Below are 27,335 nucleotides of genomic sequence, written 5' to 3' on the forward strand. Positions count from 1 at the left end.
CACCAAAATCAGAGATGTCCCATTTTTTAATTACTCGATTAACAACTAATCGATTATTTTTTGTTCGCTGTCCTGTCATTTTTCCACCAATGAGAGTGCAGCACATGTTTGAAACGATCGGTGATGATCCTGTGGAGATTTTAATGCTTATATCGGCATGATCTAACCGATTGTAAATAGTTTAGTTTTCGGTTCGTTAATCGACTAATCGATAATTCGAATGAAAATCGGACATCACTAGATGAATGTGAAACGTCATTTTAAATATAAGAACCGTTCATAAATAATGATACAATTTGAAAGGGACCGGGGCTAATCACAAATTACGTCTCCATGGTAACTGAAATAAACACGAGTGTTCACCGGTTGGTTACCCTAGGAGTTACCCTTCGAGTTACCCCTTGTGTTTGACTCAATGAAGTACTTATTTCAAAATAAACAAAATTTGTGGTTGAACCTCGGGTATCAACCAACCGGTCAGCACTCGTGTTTATTACAGTTACCGTGGGTACGTAATTTGGTTGTTTAACTTTGAAAAATATACACGGTGAATGAGAACAACCTAAATTTAAGTTTAGTTCACTCATAATCGCCAAAAGTGCAGGAACTCAGCGATGAGTAAAATTTGTCTCATGGTTTCCTGTGGAAAACCTAAAATATCTGCCGGAAAATGAGGAAATTGACGATAATTTTATTCAGTCTCGGAGTAGTACCAATAGACTGAGTGAATCCAATCTTTACTTTTCTCAAATTCGGGAATTTTTTCCTGGAAATCCTGGAAAAACCTGGGAAAACATGAGGCAAATTTACTCATCGCTGAGTTCCTGCACTTTTGAGCTAAACTCAAATTTGGATCGTTCTCATTCGCCGTGTACCGATTATTAAACATCATCTGATAGAGCTTAGTGGCGCCGGTGGTGTAGTGGTAAGCGTGATTACCTCCCACCCCAGCAGGCCTGGGTTCAATCCCAGTCGGCGCCGCTGGGATGTTCTGAGGCATAACATCTCTGATCACGCCTTCCTTCGGAGGGAAGTAAAGCCGTTGGTCCCCGGTTCATGAGTTGATGGGTTGATAGGTAGGGTCCAGGTGTAGGAGCTGCCTCCCTGGCGTCGGAAGCATTGGTGCTCAGCACGGAAAACAAATCAAGGAAAAAAAATGATAGAGCTTCGTTTTCTACGATAGTTTTATCGATCCCGCGAGAAAATAACCTTACAAATTTTATTAGGAATGCTGACAAATTATCAACAACATCGGATTCAGGTCGATGTTCTCAATTTGTCAACTTGTCAATAATTTTTTTGTCAACGATTTTTTTTTTGTCAAATGAGCGGGGGGAACTGTAAATACAAACTTGCATTGAAACTTGCGAACAACTCGTCGAGTTCATCACTCCCCTGCGTCATCGCATAGACGAGTGCACGGATGGATTTGAGTTCACTCACTCGAAAAAAAAAGTGACACAACAGCGGGGCCCTGTTTACTAAAAATGAACACATATATTTTTCATTTATAGTAAACAGGGCCCCGCTGTTGTGTCACTTTTTGTCGAGTGAGTGAACTCAAAGCCATCCGTGCACTCGTCTATAAAAACGTCATCGGCCGCCTCGCGATTCATCGATTCCTCGACCAAACGAGCGTTTTTGCTTCTTTTTTTTTTGCGGGTGAAAATTCGATTGTGTCATTATTCGTTCGACGTTCGCCGTTCGCCTCGTAAAAGTTGCGGAGGAAAGTTCGATCCTCACTGGTCGCGTTCGATTTGTGGGTTGATTGTTTTCGGTAATTTCCGTGGCCAAAATGGACTAGATTCGAGCGGAAAAGTGCTATAAAGTGTTCCCCGTAACGTAGTCTCAAAGGTAAGTTAGAAACTGGCCGGTGGGTTTCCGGTGAAATTCGTAGAAGAGAGTGTCGGTGGTGGCTGACTGGATTGTCGGGCTGGAAGACATTTTTTTTTTCTTTGGCAAGTGACACAGCAGCAGCAGCAGCAGTAGTGCGTATGGATAGATGGATCAGAATGTGCAAGGAGTGAGTGCGGTTGGGGGCGGAAGAAGACCGTCGAAGGGATAAAACGATGGCTTTTTATTCGCTGGAAAAGGGACGGTAATTGACACTGGCAGAGAAGAAGGGATGGTTTTAGTTCGAGTCATGTTTGTGCGGGGGTAATCTCTGGAAAAGAGGCTAATTTTTCAAAGGTTATCGATTTCCGATTTGATATGCTGCAAGTTGCAAGTGTAGATGGATGGATATCCATGGATTAGGGGTCTGCGGGGGAAGGAGAAGAGTGGAAACAGGAAGTCGGTAATTGATTGAATGATGCAGCCACCACTACTTACAACAATTTGTGCTCTATAATTCACTTTCTCCAGCCACGAAGTTCTTATCAGTGAGAAGCTGATTATGTTTGACTTGCTTGCCAGTGCAGCATCCTCGCTGGAATAAGAGATTGTTGTGCAAGTGGGCGTTTTTATTGAGTTGGCTTTTTTCCTTATCCTTCTCTTCTGCTAGCTGCTGTTGATAAACGTTGATAATTTACTGATAGAGATAGAAGCAATCTACCCGTGGAAAGTGGTCCGCCATCCGTGGAGGGAAACGAGTTGTAGGAGCGGACAATGATCGGCGGACTTTTTGTCTACAATCACAAGGGCGAGGTGCTGATCTCCCGCGTGTACCGGGATGACATCGGCCGGAATGCGGTGGACGCCTTCCGGGTGAATGTGATCCACGCGCGGCAGCAGGTTCGCTCGCCGGTGACCAACATCGCTAGGACCAGCTTCTTCCATATTAAGGTGAGTTGGCGTGAGATCTATGAATCACGCTTCTACTATTTCTTGGAAGCGATCGTTTTGTCAAAACTACAATCGGTTATCATCTATGGTTTCTTTTTCAGCGCGCAAACATTTGGCTGGCCGCCGTCACCAAGCAGAATGTGAACGCCGCAATGGTGTTTGAGTTTCTTCTGAAGATCATCGACGTGATGCAGTCCTACTTTGGCAAAATCTCTGAGGAGAACATCAAGAACAACTTTGTGCTGATCTATGAACTGTTAGATGGTAGGTGACCGCGTATTTTTTTTTTTGCAACAAGATGAACTGATGTTGTTTGTTCTTCTCGCGCAGAAATTCTGGACTTTGGCTATCCGCAAAACTCGGATACCGGCGTGCTGAAGACGTTCATTACCCAGCAGGGTGTCAAGACTGCCACGAAGGAGGAGCAGGCCCAAATCACGTCCCAGGTGACCGGTCAGATCGGCTGGCGTCGGGAAGGCATTAAGTACCGCCGGAATGAGCTATTCCTGGACGTCCTAGAGTATGTTAATCTTCTCATGAGTCCCCAGGGTCAAGTCCTGTCGGCACACGTTGCCGGCAAGGTCGTAATGAAGTCCTATCTTTCAGGTGAGTAGTTTTATTCAAACATAAATATCTGAATCCCAAACTCTGATTCGCCCTCCTAGGTATGCCCGAGTGCAAGTTCGGCATCAACGATAAGATCGTGATGGAAGCGAAGGGACGCAGCGGTATCTCCGGCAATGCGGACAATGAAGCGTCCCGTTCGGGCAAACCGGTGGTCGTGATTGATGATTGCCAGTTCCATCAGTGCGTAAAGTTAAGCAAGTTCGAAACGGAACACTCGATCAGCTTCATCCCGCCGGATGGGGAATTCGAGCTGATGCGCTACCGCACGACCAAGGACATTTCGTTGCCATTCCGAGTGATTCCGTTGGTGCGCGAGGTCGGTCGCACGAAAATGGAGGTCAAGGTGGTGCTCAAGTCGAACTTCAAACCATCGCTGCTGGGGCAGAAGATCGAGGTGAAGATTCCGACGCCGCTCAACACGTCCGGAGTACAGTTGATCTGCCTCAAAGGCAAGGCCAAGTACAAGGCGTCGGAGAATGCCATTGTGTGGAAGTAAGGTTTTCCAATTTAACGCCAATACCCATTGAAGTAAAATTTCTCACCTGCTCTAGAATCAAACGGATGGCCGGCATGAAGGAAACGCAACTGTCGGCTGAGATCGAACTACTCGAGACCGACACGAAGAAGAAGTGGACCCGACCGCCGATCTCGATGAACTTTGAGGTACCGTTCGCGCCGTCCGGATTCAAGGTAAGGCACACACTGGCATCTGATTTTAGAAACTAGGTTTTAAAAAAAAAAGTTAGAAATCGTGACTTTCCATCTGGTATAACCCCCAGAATTCGATCATATTGACATTGTACTGTCAATGGAACCTCGGAACAGGAATGAACCAGATCAAGTGAGCCTTCTGACTCTGAAGGTTGTAAGACATTTCGCGGATAAACTGCTTTCCGGAATCTCTTTTGGTGGAATGTTTGATGATTGTGAAGCTTATGAGCTGTTTGTACCTACGGGTACAAATGTAGAATTTGTTCCTCGTTGACCGTTTTTAACAGCAGATAAATTAGTACCTGGTCGGGAACGTGCAGCGTTTCCTACCTGTCGCTTGAATCGAGATTGTAAGATCGCTTTGCGAGTCTTACGTTCCCAAAAATTGAAATTGAAATTGAACATTTAAATTTCTTAGGATTTTCCTTCACAGGACAGGCATCCTGTGGATCCTGTAAGAAGAATCACCACAATTCATGCTCTTAGCTGGCAATTTTTTGTTCCGTGACACCATCCATGTGTCTCCAAAAAGTGAATTTAAGAGCTGTTTCCGAAAACGCGCGACAAATAATTAAGCATCGTTACATACCAGATATTGGCATACAAAATTGGTTGTATCCTACTCGTATTTGTTTGTACTGTTCTATTATTATTCATACAAACAAATCAAATGATGAATGTTAACAGGGTATGGAGCTGTTTCCTTACAAATTTAATATAAAGCATGCAACTAGAAGTGTAATTGAGTTAGTTTGTGATGAAAGGAACATTGGAAAAAAGCATTTCTTCCTCAACATTGTCATTGCACAGTGGTTGAAAAGTTCATTTTGACGCTCTTAATTAATCACCCCTATTCTGTATTTCGTTTCGAACGAAATTCTCATACAAAAAATATTTTTTTGTATGAGAATTTCGTTCGAAACGAAATACAGAATAGGGTTGAATAGCTCCATGGAGAGCGGATTTAGAGTAAGGACGTCTTCAACAAAGTTGATGAGTATGACATGCTTCATATTTTGAAGGCATGGGTTTTGTGATTAATCCCTCTAAAAGTGAAATGAAAAATTTATTTTTTCACGATGTCGAGATAAATGGTTGACGTCCTCAGCAAAGTTGTAGCAAAAATGATTACAAACAACTTTGCTGAAAACATAAAAGTCCTAAATTTCACTCAAATCGAGATAGAGAGCGTTGTTTGAGGACGGACCCCCCAAAAACACGTTTTTCATCAAAATTAGCGCGAAACCTGTTTGCATAGCAGTGGTTATCAAAAGAGAAAGTCGATGAAAAGAATCGATCAAAGCAGATAGGACCATTTGAAATGTTCATCGAGAATTGTGAAAGTATATGAAAGCATGTAAGATAGAAGAACTGCGGAAGCCAAGCGAAGGAGAGAGAGACTAATTCTGTCAAAGAAACCAGACAACAGAGGAAGCTACGAGAGCAGGGCTTTGAAGTAAAATTACATTATCTGGAAGGGCTTTATTTCTTTTAAATTTTTCAATTCATCGTTAGATCACAATAAGTGCCAATGATTTTTTTTTCTTGATTAAATTTAAGTTGAAATTTATTTATGATCTCTTGTAACTCTGGTAAAAAACGAGTGGAGGCCGATCATCAAAATTCAACTGCGTTTATAAGAAGGTACTCCAGTGTTATGCCATAAATATGAATATTATGCCGGATGTGGCTGCACATGTCGAAAAACCCGTGAAAACGATGTGCGACTTTTTTTGAAAAGCTCTGGACCAAACCTGCTCGTGCATGATTGTCAAGTGTCACGCCGAGTATTTCAGTAAGCCGTTCACACTTCCTGAAAACGTTTTAAACTTGCTTCCGTTTACTTCTGAAAATGCAAAAGTGTGGCAGGACGGAAGTTTGTTCCTTTCGAAGAAAGTTGTGAAACAACGTAGAGGATGAAAACTGCAGAGGTTCGGAATAGCTACCATCTTAATGAGCTAGCATTTGCGACACAAATGAAGATGAGAGAATCAGGTGAGAAAGAGGTGACGGATATCCTGAAAACCGTTTCTCACGCAAGTCCTGCAGATGAAAATAAGTTGGTTCATTCTTTGAAGAAGTCCTTGAACAACCCTATACCCGAATACACAGATCTACAAGCTTTGGCTTTGTTAATCGACACCAACCTATCGAACCTGGTATTACTTGCCAGCTAGTATTCATAAAGTATTGATACATGGATCAGCCGTGATTGAACATTTCCTTGTTCTAATCGGTCAGCTTTCTGAGGAAGCACAGGAGGCAAGGAACAAGGATTGGAAGAGGTACATGTATTTAACCAATATAACAACGAATAAATTAATAAAAAAATTATTTAACAGATACCAACAGTTCAATACCCGCAAGCAATAAAGATCGCTTACAAATCGTGATCTATTGAACTGACTCCTAGTATTATCAGATCCATTGATTACTAGCATTCGTGGATGGCCTAAAAATCACGAGAAGCCATTGTCGAGCGATGCTAAACAGCTGCTAGCAGAAGAAGCTTAAGGAAACGATAATGATTATATTAATGGTTATGATTATGATAATAATGATGATAATTGAATACCATACAAAATGACAACAAAAATGCAAAACCAATCGAACAAATATGTGGATATATTGAAGTTGATTATCTTTTTTATACTGGTTATACCATAAAACAGAGTAAAGATATAGATACTTGTTTTGATCACAACTCCCAAGCAGACGGTCGTGGACGGACAAATTTACCACCATTTGAAAGCTCTTTTAATGTAATTTTAGATGCATTTGATTTCATCTGCACCTTCTTGCACCTAAGAAAGATACGCGAGGCCAAAATATGAGGAAAATAAAATAAAATTTATCAATCCTATCCTATTAAAATGATGCAGGTATAGTATGTTCAAGAATGATGTGTATTTTAGTATACCAATCAACTTTGTTGAACATAATGAAGGCCTAAAATTAAAGAAAATATGTGTTTTGATGAAAAACGTGTTTTGGGGGGTCCGTCCTCAAACAACGCTCTCTATCTAGATTTGAGTGAAATTTAGGACTTTTATGTCTTCAGCAAAGTTGTTTGTAATCATTTTTGCTACAACTTTGCTGAAGACGTCAACCATTTATCTCGACATTGTGAAAAAATAAATTTTTCATTTCACTTTTAGAGGGATTAATCACAAAACCCATGCCTTCAAAATATGAAGCACGTCATACTCATCAACTTTGTTGAAGACGTCCTTACTCTAAATCCGCTCTCCATGGAGCTATTAATTAAGAGCGTCAAAATGAACTTTTCAACCACTATGCATTGGCGAGTTCCTGAAGATTACATTATCCTTGGTGCAGAAAGAAGCCAATGAACGCTCTAAGGCTTTTGAGAAGAATTTTAAAAGCACTGGTGTTAAAAAGCTGTTGTTACTAGCCTGGAATTCAAGAAAAGTATGGACTGGTCTGTTTGAGCTCTACAGGTTAGAAGTTGTGGTTGCTGATGACCTGAAAATTATCAACATTCTGCCCGGAATTATTTATTTATTTATCTATTTACTTATTATTCTCTTCATCGGAATTTTGTTGTCTAAATATAGACATAAGGACAGGAGGACATTTCCAAAAGAGCACAGCAGGAAACTATGTACGACCGCAGAATGTCAATGGTTGGATGATCATTCGTGGAATTATTCCAAACAAGTCCAGACTGGTTGTAGTCGCCAAATAGCAGGGCTAGATCGTTGTGATGTTATCAACGCAGCTCAAATTAGATTTACGGTCAGGAGAAAGGTACATACGCCGATGCTTATTATGTTGTGCGATGTCGTAATCTTCACTCATAACTGCTCAAGAGAAGTGCTGACCGGAGCAGGATCAAGACGCCACCACCACGTGATTTGGCACTGTTCATCCGGTTACGGTCATTACGAAAAACTGAGAACATACTGCCAAACAATTGTGCTGAGTGAATTAGATCATCTAGCCAGGTCTCGGTAAGAACTATTGCATCGTAGTTGGACTCAACAGCAGTCAAGAAGAAGTCGTCAACCTTAGTTCGTAGGGCACCAACATTTTGATAATACACCACAAGTCCATCGGATAACATAGGTTGGCAATAGGAAAGGCGAGGTTCAGTCGGTGGTGAAGATGACGTTGCGCTGAAACTTAGAGGCTGATCAGGCGAGAAATTGGTTCCAATAAACATATGCTTGTCTGAAATCGAAGGTTGGAAGACTTAGGGACTCCCATGAGGCGGCAGGCAATGCGTTCTGGGCTGACATTTTCAGAAACGTGGCAGCTCCGATTCGGTGCAGTGCATTCAGAATCGGTGTTGTAAGGTATGCCGTCATCGGTGGTTGTTCAGGATTGGAATAAGCAACATTGGACATGCAAGATGTGCTGTAACTTGAAGGCATATCAGCCGAAGAATTGTCTTGATCAAATTATATGTCCAGCCTGTTGAAGCAAGCTGGAAGACCCCTGATCCACATCTAGTCACATAAGCGCTTGCAGGAATCAGCTGGACTGGACTAGAGGAACCAGGAGCTTCCAAAATGCGTCCCGGGTGTTAATTTAGGTGACTCATGCTGTACAGCAGTTGTTCAATGCCGTTGGCAACAGAAATGCTATTCAACAGGAGGAAATCGATGAAGGATTCGGTAACTAGAGGCGTAACACTGGAATTTTGAAAACTGATCAGACAAATACCTGTTGCTAATGGAAGCATACATGATGGTTGGGGCACCTCACCGCCATACTCGACCGCTGGCCCAGAACGACAACGTGCGCGACTGGATCGAGCAAAACAAGGTCCCCCATAGTGCGACGGGCAGTGCGTTCTGGTTTCAGGAATTGGGAATAAAATCGACGTCATCAAGTGACGCTGCAGCTTCGATTGTGCTACGCATTCCGGCGTCGGGAGTTGAATAATGCGAAGGACCCGGAACAGGAGAGATTGTGATGGTCGGCGTGTTCAAACGAGGCATATTTTTTTAACTTCGAATTCGCGGAACAAATACGAATTAAAACTCATACGACTCGTATCGGATCCCTTTTTCACAAGCGGCCACAACCTTTACTGAATCTTCGCACCGAGCAGTAGTTTTAACAAGTTTCTCAACTGATTCCTGTAGCAGCTCCAAATAATACAACTTGTTCATTTCTTCACTTTGAACGAAATTCTTGCACCTGCGCGGAAACGGATTCATGTGTTCGTCCAATCTTCAACATTTCTTCAACATCAGCTTCTAAGTATTTGGCCCTGAGATTATCTTCTTTTTGTGTCACTTTCACTCTCGTTAAAGGTCTCTTTATTGTTGTTTTACATCAACAGGCTGGATGAAGCCCCAATGATGTTAACCTTAACAGCTATAGTAAAAAAAAAAATACATTCAAGCATGGTCATAACATAAAAAACATATATCTTATAGTCAGTTACTACTTCCGGTGATAAACAGAAGAAAACTTTCGACGAAGCGCATCACGGGAGAGATGAAAGTCGAAACCAGATGCATCTCTGTTGAATGTTCTCTGCAGTCCGCAAATCGCACCGTATGCTCCATAATTTGTGCGACGTAGAGGCAGTCTTACACTGAGGCACCTCACGCCATACTCGACCGCTGGGCCAGAACGACTATGCAGACAGGAAACAACGTGCGAGACTGGATCGAGCAAAACAAGATCCCCCATAGTGCGACGGGCAGTGCGTTCTGGTTTCAGGAATTGGGGATAAAATCGACTTCATCAAGTGACGCTGCAGCTTCGATTGTGCAACGCTGCTTGCCATCCATTCCGGCATCGGGAGTTGAATAATGCAAAGGACCCGGAACAGGAGAGATTGTGATGGTCGGCGTGTTCAAACGAGGCATATTTTTTTAACTTCGAATTCGCGGAACAAATACGAATTAAAACTCATATGACTCGTATCGGATCCCTTTTTCACAAGCGGCACAACCTTTAGTGGATCTTCGCACCGAGCGGTAGTTTTAACAAGTTTCTCAACTGATTCCTGTAGCAGCTCCAAATAATACAACTTGTTCATTACTTCACTTTGAACGAAATTCTTGCACCTGCGCGGAAACGGATTCATGTGTTCGTCCAATCTTCAACATTTCTTCGACGAAGTGCATCACGGGAGAGATGAAAGTCGAAACCAGATGCATCTCTGTTGAATGTTCTCTGCAGTCCGCAAATCGCACCGTATGCTCCATAATTTGTGCGACGTAGAGGCAGTCTTACACTGAGGCACCTCACGCCATACTCGACCGCTGGGCCAGAACGACTATGCAGACAGGAAACAACGTGCGAGACTGGATCGAGCAAAACAAGATCCCCCATAGTGCGACGGGCAGTGCGTTCTGGTTTCAGGAATTGGGGATAAAATCGACTTCATCAAGTGACGCTGCAGCTTCGATTGTGCAACGCTGCTTGCCATCCATTCCGGCATCGGGAGTTGAATAATGCAAAGGACCCGGAACAGGAGAGATTGTGATGGTCGGCGTGTTCAAACGAGGCATATTTTTTTAACTTCGAATTCGCGGAACAAATACGAATTAAAACTCATATGACTCGTATCGGATCCCTTTTTCACAAGCGGCACAACCTTTAGTGGATCTTCGCACCGAGCGGTAGTTTTAACAAGTTTCTCAACTGATTCCTGTAGCAGCTCCAAATAATACAACTTGTTCATTACTTCACTTTGAACGAAATTCTTGCACCTGCGCGGAAACGGATTCATGTGTTCGTCCAATCTTCGACGAAGTGCATCACGGGAGAGATGAAAGTCGAAACCAGATGCATCTCTGTTGAATGTTCTCTGCAGAGTCCGCAACTCGCACCGTATGCTCCATAATTTGTGCGACGTAGAGGCAGTCTTATAGCTATAGGATAAGGTTGTTACGAAGCGGTCGGGGTTGAACATTTAGGTCAGTTTGCTTCAGGGTAGCCTTCCTTGAAGGATATCGGCCACCGTTAGGGCGCTGCTTGTGTCTCTTCTAGTCCGGAGAAGTTCTAGGTCGATAAGTTGACAACGGGTTTCGTAACTGGCGAAGAAAGCGACGTTGAACAGATTCAATGTGCAATGTGTTGCTTGAATGAAAGCTGCGAATCCAAGATCACACCCAAGTCTTTCACCTGATTCACGCGTTCGGTTGTCGAGCTAAGCAGGTCATAGCTAAATATTATCGGTTGTTGTTTTCGTGAGAACGAATACATTCAGCTGACGTTGAAGAAAGTGACAGTCAGCAATGGAGCAGATTCGTAGGAAGATTTTGAGGTCATCTGCATATGTTAACCGAGGAGCTTCGATGACCAGATGCACGTCGTTGAAGTACTGTATAAAAATCAACGGTCCCATGTGGCTTCCCTGAGGTATACCTGATATGGCGAAGAAGCTAGCTGATCTGCAATCTCCTATGGCAACCTTTAGTTGGCGACCGGTAAGATATGATCGAAACCAACTCAGAAGATTACCGCATACACCGAGCCTGCCGAGTTTAGCAATCGCAATAGCATGGTTCAACTTGTCGAATGCTGCGGATAGGTCTGAATAAATAAAGTCCGTTTGAACCCGATCCGACATGCTTTCGGTTATATATGATGTGAGACCAGTCTTGTAAGCGGTCACCGTAGTCGACACATTTTCTGTGATAATCGACTGCCTTTGCTTCCGACACTTGCAAAACAAGCTATCAAATTACAGTACCAAACTAAAATGTCATATGAAAGGCTCTGTCATACGACATTGTCGCCGAAGACCGTGACGAATGTATGTATTTTAGTTTTTCCCATAATAAGAGGTGCTGATGCTGTGCTTGTGTGCATTCGGAAAATAGCAAGCAACGATGTTCTAGTAATAGCATTTCTGATCAGAAAAGGTTTTATTTACACCAAATTGAGGAATTAGAACGAAATCACACATGTCATATGATAGTTATTTGATAATTTTCTTTTTGCTCGAATGTTGTTCTACCATTTGCATTGTGTAAGAGATACGACGGTAGAGCATGAGAGTACGAAAACAAACAGACTGTCGCACAGGACAACGAAGCGAGTGTAGTAAAAAACGTCAACAGTTTCAACCCCTGTGTGAGACACAGCAGATTGGTGGTTGTAGAGCGGCCGAAACGGCACTTAGCGATGTTATCCACAGCTCGTTTCCTTCCTTTTTTGTGGACGGGAAACATGAGCGCAAATTTCCAGCAAGATGGAAATATGCCACTGGAGCGAGACATTCGGAACAGGCGAAGAAGCGGAATTAACAAGGAAGCAATATGTCTCTTCAAAAATACAGATGGAACTCCATCAGGTCCAGGATTGAAGGATGACTTGAGCAGAGTCGCGGCCTTAGAAATCATCTCAGCATTAACATCAATTGCACCCAGCGTTTGATCGTTTACTGGAACGCAGCCAGGTTAATTTGGTCGTCAGTTAGTATCTCATTAGTGGCAGCAACTTCTCCGTTGAATTCCATAGACGATGGGAGGCCGGATTCCCTGTGTTGCTCGTTCACGTAGTTCCAAAAGGATTTCGGGTGTAGCTTAAGTTTGCGCTGGATGCCTCGTTGGAAAGTTGAAAAGCATTCACGACTAAATCGCTGGTACATGTGATTCAGCCTCGCATAATGTAGTTTCAGAGGAAGCGTGCGATACTTCGTAAATCTTCTCAATGCTGCTCTCTTGATTGACTTCAACCTACGTAGCTCTCTCGTCTGCCAGAGAGGGTGAGACACTTTGTGGTGTGTTCTTTTCGGGACATGTCTGTCAAGACATGTGAAAAGGTTTGCGCTGCAGCCTCAACGTCCTCAGGATCAAGGATGTTCTCCCATACCATGCTAGACAATACATCTATGATGCTACGGTGGTCAGCTTTACGGAAGTCATAAGAAACCGTAGCAGGATAGTCGTCGAAATCACGCACGAGTTTGTCCTCAACAGTGACAATTATTTTTTTGTTTATTAATTTATTTGATAAGGCTCAACCGAATTAACTTAACAGAGCCGAGGATTCTTGGTCACTATACAATACATCTTAAATATATAGTCATAAGGTACAACACAATAAACACTTTATCTTCCGCTATCCAAAAAGCCTCCTCCATCCGAACTGGAGCCGCTTCCAGTAATTTCATTGTATGGCAAATTGTTGTACGCCAACGAGGACCAGTGACAATTAGAGGAGGGTGATGTGGAACTAGCTCAGTTAGTGCACAAGGAGCAGAGGAAATTGACACGAAGTAGAGGTCCAAACTACGATCATTTTCGTTAACTAAAGGGTGATACGGTCAAAATTTGGTCAAGGGAAAACGCGTGTAAATCGGTGAAATCGTTTATTTAAAAAATCAAATTAAATTTCTTTTTCAAGTTCAATTAGTATAAAATTCAGGAAAAATATTCAGTTAGGCTTCCGCTTTTCCAAATCCGAATTGCCGGGCCTTACGCTTGACCCCTGCCATCAGATTTTGTACAGCCACCTTGTCCACCTTCTTCGCCGCAGAAAGCCAGTTTGCCTTGAACTGCTGCTCGCCCTTAGCAGTTTTTTTGGTCTTCTTTAGGTTCCGCTTGACAATTTTCTCAATTGGGCGGAGCTCTGGCGTGTTGGGAGGGTTCTTGTCATTGGGAACCATCTGCACGTTGTTGGCGGCGTACCACTCCATGGCCTTTTTACCGTAATGGCAAGATGCCAAATCCGGCCAAAACAGTACGGAACAACCGTGTTTCTTCAGGAAAGGCAGCAGACGTTTATTCAAACACTCTTTCACGTAAATTTCTTGGTTGACAGTCCCGGAAGCTATGAAAATGCTGCTTTTCAAGCCACAGGTACAGATGGCTTGCCAAACCAGATATTTCTTTGCGAACTTTGACAGTTTCATGTGCTTGAAAACATCTGCTACCTTTCCCCTTCCTTTTGCCGTATAAAACTCCTGTCCCGGAAGCTGCTTGTAGTCGGCTTTGACGTAGGTTTCGTCGTCCATTACCACGCAGTCAAACTTCGTCAGCATCGTCGTGTACAGCCTCCGGGATCGCGCTTTGGCCGTCGTATTTTGTTTATCATCGCGATTTGGAGTCACTACCTTCTATCTTCTAAGTCGATAGTCCGGCTCGTTTTTTGGCTCGATGCACGGTTGTAGACGATACACCCAGCTTATTTGCGGCATCTCGGAGAGAGAGGTTAGGGTTTCGCTTGAAACTACCGGCAACTCTCTTTGTCGTCTCAGCGGCTTCCGGTTTTCGATTTCCCCCCGATCCAGACTTTCTGGCTGTCGACAAACGTTCCCCAAACACTTTAATTACATTTGTAACGGTAGATTTGGCAACTTTAAGCGATTTTGCCAACTTTGCGTGCGAGTAGCTCGGATTTTCGCGATGCGCGAGCAAAATTTTGATACGCTGCTCTTCTTGCTTGGACAGCATTTTGACAACTGAAGAGTGAATTCCAAAATCAAAATAGGAGCAACATTCTACACACACACACCTTCAAAATGAGGGATGTTCAGGTTTTTTAAATGCAAAATTGAAAGAAATACGTCAAGTTGATATTGACCAAATTTTGACCGTATCACCCTTTACCGTATGCGTGATAATGTTTGCACCATCGTACAAATAAGGTTCCCGTTTCACCTGTGCATACAATGCCTTGGTTTTCTGTCGTCTGACCATTTGGAAATCTTCTTCTACCCGGTCATTAAGGAGTATTGGTCATCGATCACGACGCTTTTAATTTTTGACAACTGGTCCTCATAGTCTTCTAGTTTTCTTTTTAGGTCCTGGTTTTCGTTTTTGTACCGGTCAATCTACCTGAAAAAAAATCAATAAATCAAAATAAAACCCCACAAAAATTAATAATTAAAAACTTACTCAACAGCGTTAAAACATTCATAGCACGACGAAGCCTTTTCCTGTGTTGGCGGATTTGAATTTTCGGCATCCGATCCGTTTAGGTCAACAGCAGCTTCACAAAATTCTTCACGTTGCGTGGACAGATTTGAATTCGCTTGATCCGTGTTAAGAGCATCGACCGAGTCGAAATTCCAGAAGCTTTCATCCAGGTATTCCACCTCGCCATAATCTGAAGCTTCTGTATCAGTGCATAGCGTTTTCGGTTCTGGAACTGAACTTAACTGAGGGACGGCTCGAAACCACAGAACAGCACCATTGATCTTCCGGATCTTTCCAGCTGTGTCTCTATACAAATCATCCTCTTTAAAATGCAGCTGAAAGGGAAATTTATTTTTTATAAATATACCACTCAATCTTTGAAATTTTATTAAAAAAAAACTTACACTACACAAACGGTGACTATCAGAGAGTCTGAAAGCAGCAGTCAACCCGCAGAATCCAAGCCACAACTCGCGATCAGATTTTTTCACCGGAAATCGAAAAAATGCCACGTTTTGGAGCTCGCTTTGGGACTCATTTTCACAATGTGGAAAAAAGCACTTCATTTTTGGGACATTAAGGAAGTAAAAATCAACAAACAAGCTGCTGCCGAAATCGGTTTGTTTTGATTTTTGCTTTGAGTCATGAGGCGATTGAACTTTTTCCAGTGCTGGCAAATTTATGGTGGTATATTTTCAGTTGCCAGATCTACGGATTTTGCATCCGCATGTCTATAACTAGACAGTCTATAGCTCATACCGTAGTACACTGAACCAAATTGTCCACACATGAATGTATGATTATTGCTTCACTTGAGCCCCATACGGATTATTTTTCTATTTGAGAAAGATTATCATTCTCTGATTCAGCTTTCAAAGCACAGAAGAACTGAATAGCATCAATTCTAAAACAGGATGATTTTCATTCTGCACACTGTAAACCATCAGTTCTAAATCAGCATGATTATCATCCATTCTTAGGAAGACTTGCAATGAACAAACCGTATGATTAACATTGAGAATGATACGGACTCGTCATACAATTTCAAAATAAATTGTCATGCAATGTTCAAATGAAATATAAGTGCAATCTGAATGAAAAATATATAAAAAGAAGAAAGCTTATTTTACAGTTTAAAAATTGTGATCATAACAAAATATATCTGTCCTAAATCGTTGGAACAGTAAATTAATGTTGTAAATGAAACGCTTTTGTTTTACAAGTTGGACAATAGTGTTATTCATTTATTTAATATATTTTTCTGCGAAACATAACTTTTCTTCCCATTTCTTCTAATGTAAAAGGAGGGCCATCGAAAATTGTCATTACATTGTTTTGAAACAGTGCTCCGTTGACAAAATTGCAATATCTATTACTTGTTTTCCTTAGATTGTACATATTTTTAATTATTTCAGACAGCACATCTTCGGTTTCGAGAAATTTTCTGATTTGAAACTCTAAGTTCATTAAGATTAAATGTGTAGTTTTGATGTTCGTGTCACTTCCTGCTTCATCGATACTACCGTTTTTAGCAATAAATACTCTCGGTTTACTGAAAAGGTCCGCCTCAATAAGAAACTTAAAGAACTTGTGCTCTGTATCAATGCAATTAAACATTGAAGACATGTTTTGTAGATAAACGTCTGTAATATACTGTGTTTGTGGGTCTCATGCCTGCAAAGGTACTATGGAGCGGATCAGGTTTTCAAGGTGACTATATAATTTCTTGACGCTAGTCTGGACATCAAAAACATCCTTCCGTGTTATGTTGCGTCGCTTGTGGAGGTCAAGCACGAAGTTCAGTGCCATGGGGTCAATGTTTTGTAATGACTGAAGAATCTCACAGCTAGCGGAAGTCGTTGGTCTCCTTGGGAAGGTACTCCTGCATCTGATTCCTAGGATTGGAAAGATATATATTATTAATGATGTTCAATAACTTGAGGAAAAGTGGAGTCGGTCGAAATATTTCGTGGGGGGTTTTGGAACAGTTTTTTTTTTCTCGATGTTTTCCATTAAAAAAAACCTAGCCATAGATGGTTCCATCGTGATATCTACCACAAACAAAAAGATCATCATCGCTTACCGGTCTCCTGGCTGGTCTTCCCGTCCGCCGGATAGTGTTATTCCGAATTCTTCGGTGGTCTCTCGTCCTACAACAGTTCCTTTCCAACAGAAAAAAAAACCCACACCACACCTTGCACCGGACAACAATTCAGCAGCAGCAGCATCAAGGCAGGATCAGCCAGCGCCAGCTTCTACGGGGCAGCCATGGCAGGTGGACAATTTTATTCTTCGCTCCCTGTCCGTCCGTACCCTAGCTGTTCACTTTGCAATCGGAATTGCTTGTTAGCTTCTAGCTGCTTTTTATCTTGTTCTGTCCGTCCGTCGGACGAAACCCCACGCACACCACACACACTCTCGGAAGCTCAGGGATAGGAAAAAATAACCAGCCAAAGAGCAGCGGAGAAAGGCTAGCACTGCGGTGCACTGAAATGCTCCTTTTCTGCGGTCACACTTGGCACCAGCTGCTTCCCGCGGCTTCCGGCAGTAATTTTGCACCACTTTGCGACAGTTTTTCACTAATTTTCACAAATTTTTCGATCACTGGGAGCCACCAAAACTGCGAATGTTGCCCCTTTGCTCAGTGCGCGTTCATCCAGCTGCAAATATAAAATGGCGAAGCCAAAACGCAACGGGAAACTGGAACGATATGAATCGCATGACAGTTGTTGTATGATTTTCGTCATGGGGCTAACTTGGATGATTTTACTTCATTTCTGTTCTTGAATTCATTTTTTGTTAATACCTTTCAAAATGTGAACGGTACTTCATTAAGTGGTTGATGTTAGTTTCTTTTATGATATTTATGATGAATCATCCCATTTAATGTCAATTATCAGTCAATCGGGTATCTCATATTATTTTCGATGTTAATGAAATCGGATAGCTCTGAATGATTAATCATGCAATGACGACATGGTAAATTCGCTCAGTGTAGGCTGTGTATAAAAGAAAATGATTTACTTAGTTTGACAGTTGCACCATGACGAAGTGGCAGCGTATTCGTGATTTGTCCCACGCGCAAATATCGCAAAAAGACATTTCAATCGCCGTGGGGGTGTCCCGGTGAACCGTCAAAAGGGTTTTAGACCGAAAAAAGGAAAATGGCAAAGGAACACGGGATCAGTGACTTTACGGCACGGAAGAGCGTAAACAAAGATTGCGGGGTGAAGTCGAGGGCACGAAAAAAAAACTCACATGATTACCAACCGCATCCGGGACCTACGAGTCGAACGATGCAAGAAAATCTTGAACTTCCTTAAGCGAAAAAATCCGGTAATCCTGTTCACCGACGAGAGCATGTTTACCGTCGATCCCGTATCAAATTCCAGAACCGACCGGTATATTAGTTCTCTACCGGTAAAAGACGTGACCGACGAGCACAAGAACGTGTATCTGACCAAGCATCCTGCTAGCGTTATGGTGTTTGGATTGCTGGCTTCCGATGGCAAAAAATGAACCCGGTGATCATTCCAGAAGGCGACAAGGTCAACACGGAGGTCTACATCGGGATTTTAAGTAAGTATGTTCTTCCGTGGATCAAGACTAATAGCTCCTGCGTGAAATGTAGAGCTATCAGGATCTGGATACAGGAATCCGCTATGAGATGGACTCCACGAAACGCCTGGTAGATTGAAGTCACCAATAATGAATATCTCATCAACTGGAGTGGCACTTTCGATAGCTGTAAAAACTGACCGACAGTGAGTATCGCTGAGTTCATTGTCCCGGACTCGATCAGGTGGAATGTACAGAGCGCATAGAAATAGTGTTCAAGGGTTCCATGAATCGTTCTCGGTGGCCTTTGCCTCCAACCCGCCACGGATAGCTACAAGGAAACCTCCACCAGTAGATTTACGGCAGTTGTTAGGATTCCGATCGCAACGATAGACCTCGTAGTCATCCGAAAACCTAAGACTTGACTGGAAAGCGTTCGATAATTTATCCACGTTTCGCACATGACAGCTAGGCGGTACTCTTCAACATCAGAATTCATTCCACCGGCATTTTGGTAGAACATCACGTCGTCCTGCTTGCGGCAAGGAATCGAACCACTGCTCTCCCTGGAAATCACAGATACATCAGGCAATAACTGACCATCATCAAGTCTCATTGGATGCTCGCCATAGTGGGTGGGTTGGAAGACCCCCACTCCACATCCGACAGCAGGTCCGGAACGACTATGATGAATGAAGGCTGCTGATGGCAGGACTTAGACGGAGGGATTGGGGGCTTCCATGGGGCTTTCTACGGCGCGTTCCAGGTTCCCAGGATTGGGAGTTACAGAGGCATCCTCACAATGACTAACATAGTCCGAATGGCAGTGAATAGTCAATACATATATTGATTGTACTTACCTGTAGAGGCAAGGTGGAAGACTCCTGATTCATAATCCAGCCACAGGTCCAGGACGATTATGCTGAACGCTGGCAGGAATCGGCACGACTGGGCTGGAGGAAACCGGAGCTTCCAAAGAGCGGTCTATTGTGCGTCCCGGAGATTGTTCGAACAGTAATGCGGATATTGTGGATGAGCAGTATCAGAAGTGCTTCTCAACTGGAAATAGCCGGCAGATGCTTGAGGCGTTGCACTGGTACACGAAAGCAGATCAGGAAAATTACTGTACCTAATGTATGCATACTTGCCTGAAATCGATGGTTGGGAGACCCCACCACCGAACTCGACCGCAGGTCCAGAATGACGCTGATGGCAGGAAATAGAACGACTTTGATGGCGGGAAACAGCTAGTGGTTCGAGGTCTCCCATAATGCGACAGGCAGTGCGTTCTGGTTTACAGCGTTCCAATTCACAACGCGGCATCTAATTTTGAATCAGCATACTGGGTCTAGTCCGGAGATGGGAGTTGAGAACACGGAAGGTCCCGGAACAGGAGAGATCGTGATGGCTGGCGTGTTCAAACGAGGCATCCACATGTTTTTTGAACCGTCTTCAAATTCACGGAACAAAATTCCTTTCGGCCATGTATCCGATGTAGGAGCAACTTCACGTAGTTTGGGAGCCAATCCGACTTTGTACGATATGTAACTCCTTTTTTAACTAGCGGCACAACCTTAATCGGATCATCGCACTGTATACAACCTTTGACCAGCTTCTCGATTGATTCCGATTTCACACTAGGATGTATACGAGAAAGATACAGCCAAAACAGCTCGGTGGGTTCAGGGACAGTAAGGACCTCGGTAAAGGCATTGTCATCCGTTACTGCTTTAGTACCACCAACAAGTGGTTTGCTGGTGAGCGAGCCTTCATCGCGGCGCCGTTTTAATGGCGGTTGGCGCAATAGATCGCCGGAACTCAAGTGTGTTGGAGTTGTCAATGCGATTCGTTTCGACAGCTGAACGATATGCTGTCCTTGTTTAGTCATTTCCTTTCTAAGCTCAGCGTGTGCGATTTCCTGTTTCTCGGTGATAGAATTAATCGCACTACCAAACGACGAAACAGCAGTTTTGAACCGGGCACATTTCATCAGCTTCGCGCACTCGTTGCACATCCAGAACAAGTTCGGACTAGTGTGGACAATGTTCAGAAAAGCCTTGTTCAACTTTGTGCCGCCGCATTTCAGGTGAATCATCCTGTCGCAAAAAGCCGTGCAGGAGACGGATTCTTCATCGCCTTTAACTGGTTTAGCGCATTGGTCACAGGCGGAAGTCATGCTGACTAAGTTTCCAAATCTAATTTAGAAACAGCGGTGGAGATACTCTAATACACAAGGAGGAGTTGGATTCTGCAGAGCGTCTGATATCGACAATAACACAACAGTAAACACTACAAGATGACCTCCGAATAGACGATTATCGCAACGAACTGCACTTTCCACTAACAACCGGTACAATTTCTATTCTAAGTCTACAGAACGGGAAAAACGAAGAACGATAGCCCGTGTGATAAACAATCATCAAATATAACAGCGCAAAATCACGACGATGTGAATAACAACAACGATTGTCGACAGATTTAATATTCAATATCTTTCCTTACTATCCGGCGTTTTAAAGCAGGATTAATTGAACCCCTGTGGTCATTATTCTGTGATGTCAAATCTATATCCCTACCCTGGTGCAGAATGGACAGTAATTTTTCACTGGATACCTAGCCTTAGGGGGTCGTAGCTTGAAAACGAAACGCTTGTGTAGGTCTTCACATATGTAAGCTTCTCAGAAGCACATTATCGACGCCAAATTGACCTATAATACACTGTTTGATCGAGAGCTCAAGCCAATGGGGCAGCCTACCTCCGCGCGATGACCCTTGCGTGGCTGTGGTTGAAGTGTGGATCGTACATCACCTTCCGGGATTCCGTGATCTTCTTTCTATGCGCACTGGGCCTCCATAATGATTTACACAACACTCAACACATGAAATTCACTAAATATCGAACGATGTCACTGAAACGTCACTACGTTAAGCTCAATTATCAGTTCAAGCGAGTCAGCCGTCAATGCTACTTGCATTATCTGCGAGGGATTCAAAGGAAATTCAAGTCGCACCCGAAGTCTTTCTGGAAGTACGTGAAGGAGCAGCGCAGAGAGTCCGGTCCGGTGCCGCTTGTTCTCCAACAAGTTTGCAAGTGTCTTCTCTGAAGAGAGCTTAACCAACGAATACGTGACTCTAGCAGCAAGCAACGTTCCACTTTCCGGTCAAGCTCTGGGTGGAATTGTTGTCAACGCTGAAGTGATAACGACTGCCGCACTAAAACTAAAGCCTTCTATCAACCCTGAACCGGAAGGTGTCCCTTCAGTCTTTCTGAAGAAGCATATCGCTAACATACTGTCACCGCTACAACATCTGTTCCGATTGTCCATATCGTGTGGCTTTTTTCCATCGAACTGGAAATTTGCGCATACGTTCCCTGTGTATAAAAAGGGTAGTAAACGGAACGTGGATAATTATCGTGGAATTACATCGTTGTGCGCAATTTCGAAGTTATTCGAGTTAATCATCATAGAGCCTCTGCTCTCCCATTGCAAGCAGTATCTAAGTGAATATCAACATGGTTTCACCTCTGGTCGATCTACTACCACGAATCTACTGTGTCTGACATCGTACATCACGCAAAGTATGGTTGAAAGGTCACAAACAGACGTCATCTACACTGACTTATCTGCTGCCTTCGATAAGATAAATCACGCCATCGCGATCGCCAAATTGGATAAACTTGGGATTAGCGGAAATCTCTTGAGATGGTTTCGCTCATATCTCGCCGATCGTCAGTTGGTGGCAGTGATGGAATTCTCACCAAAATATCATTTTCGCTTGCGATACGTTTTCTCTTGGGAACTTTCCCTCACTAGTTTCACACTCCAATATTTCCTGAGCGAACTTTCTGGGATGAGAGAATGAGATATCGCGAACTTTTTTAACTCGAATCACCAACGTGAGGATACGAAAAATATCAGATCATTTTTTCTCTCTATCTCTTTACACCACATTCGTTCTTGAAAATTGCACTGCACATTTCACAAGGGAAAGATTATAGACAGAAAGCTATCCCGAGTAAATCAATACAATCTCTAAAGACTGATAAGTCTGGTAGCTGGCTGTCTACTGGCGCCTGTTGTTTAAAGTAGCCGTTATCAGGATGATGTGAACAGTTTTGTGCAGCTGATTGATTGGTGCATTGGTTTCTGGCAAAAAAAAAACGAATAAATCAGCACAAGTGTCAACGCGACATTAACGAGGAACGGGGAGGGTAGTGTAAGATTTTGTGACTAGCAATTTTTATATTAAAACCGTTCCTCAGGATAGGGGGTTGCGGAAGGAGGAGCGCCTAATGTATCCTCATTTTCACGAAATAAAGTTAATGCATGGCTCCTCTCATCACTAGTGTTCGTAATATCGTTCCTGTAAGCTCTTATGCAATATTTATATGCAGGGGGATGGTTGGGAATATAGGTGGTGGTGAACTTTTTCACTGTGCTATTACCAGTGCTGTAAATTCTCAAAATCATTTGAACATTTTTGATGAAAATGAGAAAAGTAGCTATTCGCTATCAAAGGGGACCTCCTCCGAATGGGTGATATCAGTTGCTTAGTCATTTGACGAAGGCATGGATCATTCTCATTTGAGAAACGCTATATATCATTCGATTGAGTGTAACCTACACACAAACGGAGCTCTGGTCGACATTCCGGCGAAAAAGCTAAGCCAACCCGACACCAACCTGACTTCTATCAAACCCCAACCCGATGTTGACCCGACATTGACCCGACATAAACCCAAAATTGACCCGACATTAACACGACATTGGGTCGACATCGACCTTAAATTAGCCTTACATTGATCCGACATCGGGTCGACTTGTCTGTTCGGGACCATTTTCCTGGATTTCTTCCATACTCCACTGTCGTATATCAAATGATACTGAGTGACTAAATTGACACTGACAATGAGCTTCGAATGAGAAAGGGACTCTTCAAATTATGGTCATGTGAGAATTCGTTTACACAGAATTGATTGAATGGTTGTAGTGGTTCATCTTCAATCGAATGATATGAAAATTTACAGCACTGGGCTATTACTGTCCTCTCCCATGACTGGGAATCCTGTAAAACTATGTAAAACCATAAGGTATGCGGGACTGCTGCACTGCTGAACTTCAAAACGCTTTATTTGCTGACCAAGGATCTGACAAAAACATTTTTTTAGTGTGCAATTTAGGATGATAAAAAATTTAAACAGGTTATTCAATGTCCATTAAAACTGTGAAAAATATAGGCAGAAAAAAAAGAAAAACAAAAAATTATTACCAGTTGGCTGGAAATGAACACAAAATTAATCAAAGTACCATGTACCTTGAGCTTTTGATATAGTGACAGATTGAGAACGATCTAAATTTCACTAATAGCATAGTTCTTCTTGTCGAAGAGTACAGCCACAAATGATGATTTGGTCAGCAAAGATTAGACTCTTGGTGAATAGTTACAAGTATTTACTATTAGCTGGTTGCATTGAGAACTAAAACTATAAATAAATCCGGAAAACTTTGAGATTAGGGCGTAATTTCTTTTGTAAACACACACTTAATTCGCCGATTTCTCGTGAATTAAAGTTCAATCTAAAAAGCTAACAACACGGACAGGTAGAGGAATGATTCATTTGGTATAGTAAAGTTCGCTAGATTGTGCTTTGATTCGTGAGAAATCGCTGAATGACGTGTTTGTTTACAAAAGCAATTACGCCCAAATCTCAAAGTTCTCTGGAAATGGTATTTAATGTGAAGGATGCGAAAAATATCGGAGAACGAGAAGAAAACAAACAGACACTCTCGCGTGATCATCGCCTACCTTTACTCGCTGGAAAAAAAAGAACAAAGCTGAGGGGATATTTGGTTGGTTCGAATCACGAGTACGTGTGAAATGATGTGAGATGGAGAGACGAAACATCTTTCGCGATACGAAATGAAAATTTCTCCCGCTCTACGCTTTCATGAACTTTTTATCATCTCTCGTTCGCGAACTTTTTGTGAGAAGTTCCTTTGGGATTTATCTCTGCAATGAGCTGTGATAGAACTTTTTTTGAATATGATTTTTCCAACACTGGTTGGTGGTAGCCCATAGTGACTGCCAGTCCGACATTTTCGCAGCTACGTCAGGAATACCTCAAGGAAGTCATCTGGGACCGTTGATTTTCTTACTCTACTTCAATGACGTGAATTTAGTTATCGAAGGTCCACGACTATCGTATGCAGACGAAATCAAATCTACTTACGGATCTGCTCGATCGATGATTGTCAAGTTATCCAACGTCAGTTTGAAGCGTTTGCCAGCTGGTGCCATTTGAACCGAATGACAGTAAATCCTGCGAAGTGTTCAGTCATCACTTTTACCCGAAAGAAATAACCAGTTATTTTTCACAATGCTCTCCGGGACACCATTATTGAACGTGTGAGCCATGTAAAAGATCTGGGTGTCATCCTGGACTCTCAACTTACATATAAGCAACACATCTCGTACGTCGTCGACAAGTCGTCAAGGACATTGGGCTTTATCTTCAGAACAGCTAAGAATTTCTCCGACTTCCATTGCCTCAAGTCACTGTATTGTTCCCTGGTACGTTCCATTCTAGAATATTGTTCTGTGGTTTGGAGTCCGAACTACAACAATGGTACTGCGAGTGTCGAGTCCGTTCAACGCCGCTTTCTGCGATACGCGTTGAGAATGTTACCTGGGAGAGAGACCCGTTTCATTTGCCCAGCTATGAAAGTCGCTGCCAGCTGATTGACTTGGAGCCTCTTCGCACCAGAAGAGATACTTCAAAAGCCCTGCTTGTCGCGGACACGTTACATGGCAGAATTGATTGCATGGCAATCTTGGAGCAAGTAAACATTAACGTCCAACCCCGAATGCTTCGTAACAATGTTATGCTGAGAATGCCACTACGTAGGACAAACTATGCCATCAACGGTGCAATAGGCGGACTGCAGCGAATATTTAACCGAGTTTCACAGTATTCGATTTTCACCTGCCACGACTAACACTTGGGAGACGTTTCTCTTCATTCTTCTCCAGAAATGGAAACAGTCAATGATCATGTTTTAATGTTTTGTAGTTTTAACTTATGACTTTAATTTTAATTTTAAGTTAAACCATCATTGGGACCATATCGAGTCTGTTGATGCTGACAAATAAATAAATAAATAAATAAATGAAAACACTTTATTCTAATATCTACTACACTGAACACATTTTCTTTGTACTACTCTACGTTGAACGCATTTTATTCTTAATTACTAACAAATAGTGTGCACGAAGGCTTCGCCTTGTTCGACCGTATCCGACCGTGATCTTGTGGATCAGTCGATCTCTCCTTCGTTAGATAAGCAAAGATCGATCGATATAGCACGATCGCGAACTCCGACAGTACCGAGGGTCTAACAAAGGTGATGACTTATGGGGGGCTGTGTGCGTTGTTGGCCTAAGGCTCTTATCAACTTCATTTTCTTTCTTCCTCTATTGCAGGTGCGCTATCTGAAGGTATTTGAGCCTAAGCTGAACTACTCGGACCACGATGTGATCAAATGGGTGCGCTACATCGGTCGCAGCGGGCTGTACGAGACGCGCTGTTAATAACCCATAGGAAATCAATAATTCTGCTGATTGCAAAAATCTTTTGGCTCTCGATATTCGTGGTACAAGTTTACCCACTACTATTGCTAGTAGTAGGATTGATAAAAAAAAAACAAAAAATGAGGACCGATCGATGGTCACACAAATCACGAATTACCAGCATCTCTATGTTCTATTCGATAGGGATGTCAGGTCTGTATCGACGACATTCTTCGACCCTGTTATTGTGGATTAATTTAATTCATCGACGTTGAGAAATTGTGAAACATACACACTTACATACACGCGCAGATAGTGCATACAAAGATTTTCATTGAATGTGAAAGGTAATTGTGGAAAACTATTATTATCAAACGCAGAACTATTGGACAAAAGCAAGAGTTATCAAAGTATGTTTAGGCAAACAGGCTAGCAGCAAATGCTCCTTATTCTCGTTATTATGATTACACACATTATATATAAAGTATAAAAGGTAACAATAATAAAATATGCATAGTTCATCCTCTAAAACAAACTCGATTTAATTAGCAGATTAGACCATTGATTGGAAGAATGAGACGATGTAGGCTATTCTAGTAAACAAAAAAAAAAATGCGATAATGTTGGAACAAAAAATCAATACATTTTTCCTCTTATAACTCCTATTTAATAGATGCATTATGGATTTTCCATTATTGGTTACTAATTTGGGTACCGACCTACCAACCAACCAAGCCAACCAATAATAATGAGTTGAATCTCAACCTACCATTCGCCGCTTCATTTTCCCATCGTCGCTGTGTGTAAATACTTGTTGTTCGGTTTGAAGCTTTTCTAACGATTTTTCTCGATCCATTCCATTAGTTTGATTCTGCATCCTTTTCTTCTGTTAGAAAGTCTTTTTATTTTCGTTCAACATCAGTAGCAACACTAGAATGATAAGATTCGAATCGAACTAAGAAAAAAAAAAACTGTGTGTACAAAACCAATACACAAGGATCCCCCACACGTTGTAAATGAAGGAAACTATGAAGGTGCATCATAACCACGAGAGTAAACTATAGCCAACAACAACAACAAAAAATATCGGAAATATTTCGCTGTAACCACTGGCCATAAATGAGAGCAAGAATCGTATAAATGTTACTTTTTACTGCTGTCCTCGAATACACCGCCGAAGCACCAGCAGGTTGACCAAAGCCCATCGCTGCACAAACGCAAAATATTATG

The 27,335-nt window shown here is 42.5% G+C and overlaps 1 protein-coding gene across 1 annotated transcript; it reads left to right on the plus strand.

The window, feature by feature from the left end:
- The first annotated feature begins 1,681 nt into the window (after positions 1-1,681).
- AP-2mu (adaptor protein complex 2, mu subunit) lies at positions 1,682-27,166 on the plus strand. The gene is made up of 7 exons (XM_065230161.1): positions 1,682-1,854; positions 2,504-2,784; positions 2,886-3,048; positions 3,115-3,390; positions 3,450-3,903; positions 3,963-4,101; positions 26,019-27,166. The coding sequence occupies exons 2-7, from the start codon at positions 2,608-2,610 to the stop codon at positions 26,124-26,126; spliced, it is 1,317 nt and encodes a 438-aa protein (XP_065086233.1). The 5' UTR covers positions 1,682-1,854; positions 2,504-2,607; the 3' UTR covers positions 26,127-27,166.
- The last annotated feature ends 169 nt before the right edge of the window (positions 27,167-27,335 follow it).

Source organism: Ochlerotatus camptorhynchus, unplaced genomic scaffold, assembly GCF_037179485.1.
Source record: "Ochlerotatus camptorhynchus isolate MF236.1 unplaced genomic scaffold, CSIRO-AGI_Acam_v1.1 ptg000328l, whole genome shotgun sequence".
In the NCBI taxonomy this organism is placed as follows: Eukaryota; Metazoa; Arthropoda; class Insecta; order Diptera; family Culicidae; genus Ochlerotatus; species Ochlerotatus camptorhynchus.